Source organism: Sorex fumeus, unplaced genomic scaffold (assembly GCF_029834395.1).
Source record: "Sorex fumeus unplaced genomic scaffold, SorFum_2.1 ptg000094l, whole genome shotgun sequence".
In the NCBI taxonomy this organism is placed as follows: domain Eukaryota; kingdom Metazoa; phylum Chordata; class Mammalia; order Eulipotyphla; family Soricidae; genus Sorex; species Sorex fumeus.
This window is the reverse complement of record NW_026606151.1, coordinates 22989227-22991125: the sequence shown is the minus strand read 5'-3', so window position 1 is coordinate 22991125 and position 1899 is coordinate 22989227. Positions and strand designations below refer to the sequence as shown.

Sequence of the window (1899 nt, the reverse complement as noted above, 5' to 3'; positions counted from 1 at the left end):
TATTACTGGGAGTTAATTAACCCACAATTTACAGAAGCATAGCTTTAACTGTCTTCCTGTGTCTATACAAAAGGGATATTGCTCTAACATAAACAATGCAAAGAACATAGAGGAAAAAGAAAAGCGATATTTCAATTGCTTGAAATACAAAACCCAGAGGTCTAGAAGAATCTGACTTTACAAGTCACAGGATCTGATTTTGGGATAAGTGATTAACGCACCGGGGAAGCAGAGTACAAAGGAGAAGTTAAAGATAAACACAGAGAAGTGGGAATGCTTTGGGAGCTCGGTGATGTGTATAATTCAATAAATCTGAACTCCCTGCAGTGCAGAAAAAGAGGACAGAGGAGAAAGGAGGAACTATGAATCCTACAATCAAGCATAAAATATCACTTAAAATAAATTTTAATCTATTGAGGCCAGAGTGAAAGTACAGCAAGTCAGGATTTCCATTGCATATTGTTGATCATGGTTCAACTCCCACCTGCCCATAAGGTTCTCCTAGCACACAAGGAGGATCCCTGAGCACAGAAACAGGAGCAAGCCATGAGTACCACCAAATGTGACCTTAACAGACACACAAAAATTATTAACTCCATATATATTAGCAATTATATATTGAACTTATCGCCCAATAGGGAAAGAATGGAAGTAAGTGCTTCTTTTCTTCTTTGAAAAACCTTTTTCAGAGCTAACTTTAGGGCTTTGTTTCTTAGGCTATAGATCACTGGATTCAAAGTTGGGGGAACTACCGTATACATAAGAGTGAGTAACAGGTCCAAAGCAGTTGGAGATTCAGAGTGAGGCTTGAAAAACTCGACAGCACCAGTAAAAAGAAACAATATGACAACAGCGAGGTGGGGGAGGCAAGTGGAAAAGGCCTTGGCTCTGCCCTCCGCAGACGGCATCTTCAGCACGGAAGAGAAGATGTGCACGTAGGAGAACCCAATAAACAGGAAACAAAGAAAGGACAGCAAAGCCGTAAAGACAGTGACACCTACTTCACTCATAAAGTCACTAGAGCAGGAGAGTTTCAGGATCTGGGGGATATCACAGAAGAACTGGTGAATGATGCGGGGGCCACACAAGTGGATGGAGAAAGTACCTGCCGTGTGCATGACTCCAGAGATGGCCCCACTCACCCAGACGCCGGCGACCCCATGGACACAGGTTCTGACATTCACGATGATTTCATAGTGCAGGGGAAGGCAAATGGCCACGTAGCGGTCATAGGACATCAACGTGAGCATGGCCATCTCAGCAGAAATACAGGTAATGAAAACAAAGCACTGCACTATGCATTCCCCGAGAGAAATAATTCCACTTTGTTTGAAAGAGTTGTAAATGAATCTCGGCACAGTCACGGAAATAAAGCAGAGATCCAACAAGGAGAGATGCTTCAGGAAGAAATACATGGGGGACTGGAGACTGTCATCCAGGGCAGTTGTGGTGATGATGAGCATGTTGCCAGTTAAAGCCAACACGTATAAGACCAAGAACAAAGAAGCATAAAAGAGTTCTTGTTCAGGTTTGTCAGAAAATCCCAAGAGAAGAAACCCACTCTTGTTGAAATTATCCATAGTCCTTGACTTCTTACTGTGCTTGACTGCAAGACAACATGGAATCTTTGAAGAGAAATTGTTTTTGTAACATCAGTCTACACCATGAAGTTTGGGTTAGAAGTCAGAATGAAAACTTTTCTTTTAGAAAAGTGAAAGTTTTTCTATAGTGATAACCATTAAAAACAATTTGGCTACTTTGTCTATCAGGAATAGATATTGATTATGATCAATTATGTATTTTAACTTTGCTATTTCAATTTTACAAACGATAACGGTATAGAATTCTCAGACATAGGTTAAAAGGGAGCAAAGCACAGAAGTGGGGCCATAGCATACT

At 41.0% G+C, this 1899-nt stretch overlaps 1 protein-coding gene across 1 annotated transcript; it reads right to left on the bottom strand.

Annotated features, from left to right (window-relative positions):
• Nucleotides 1-611: 611 nt before the first annotated feature.
• On the bottom strand, nt 612-1580 carry LOC130040216 (olfactory receptor 14J1-like). The gene has a single exon (XM_056132228.1). It carries the CDS (start codon nt 1578-1580, stop codon nt 612-614), a length of 969 nt encoding a protein of 322 aa, XP_055988203.1.
• Nucleotides 1581-1899: the final 319 nt, after the last annotated feature.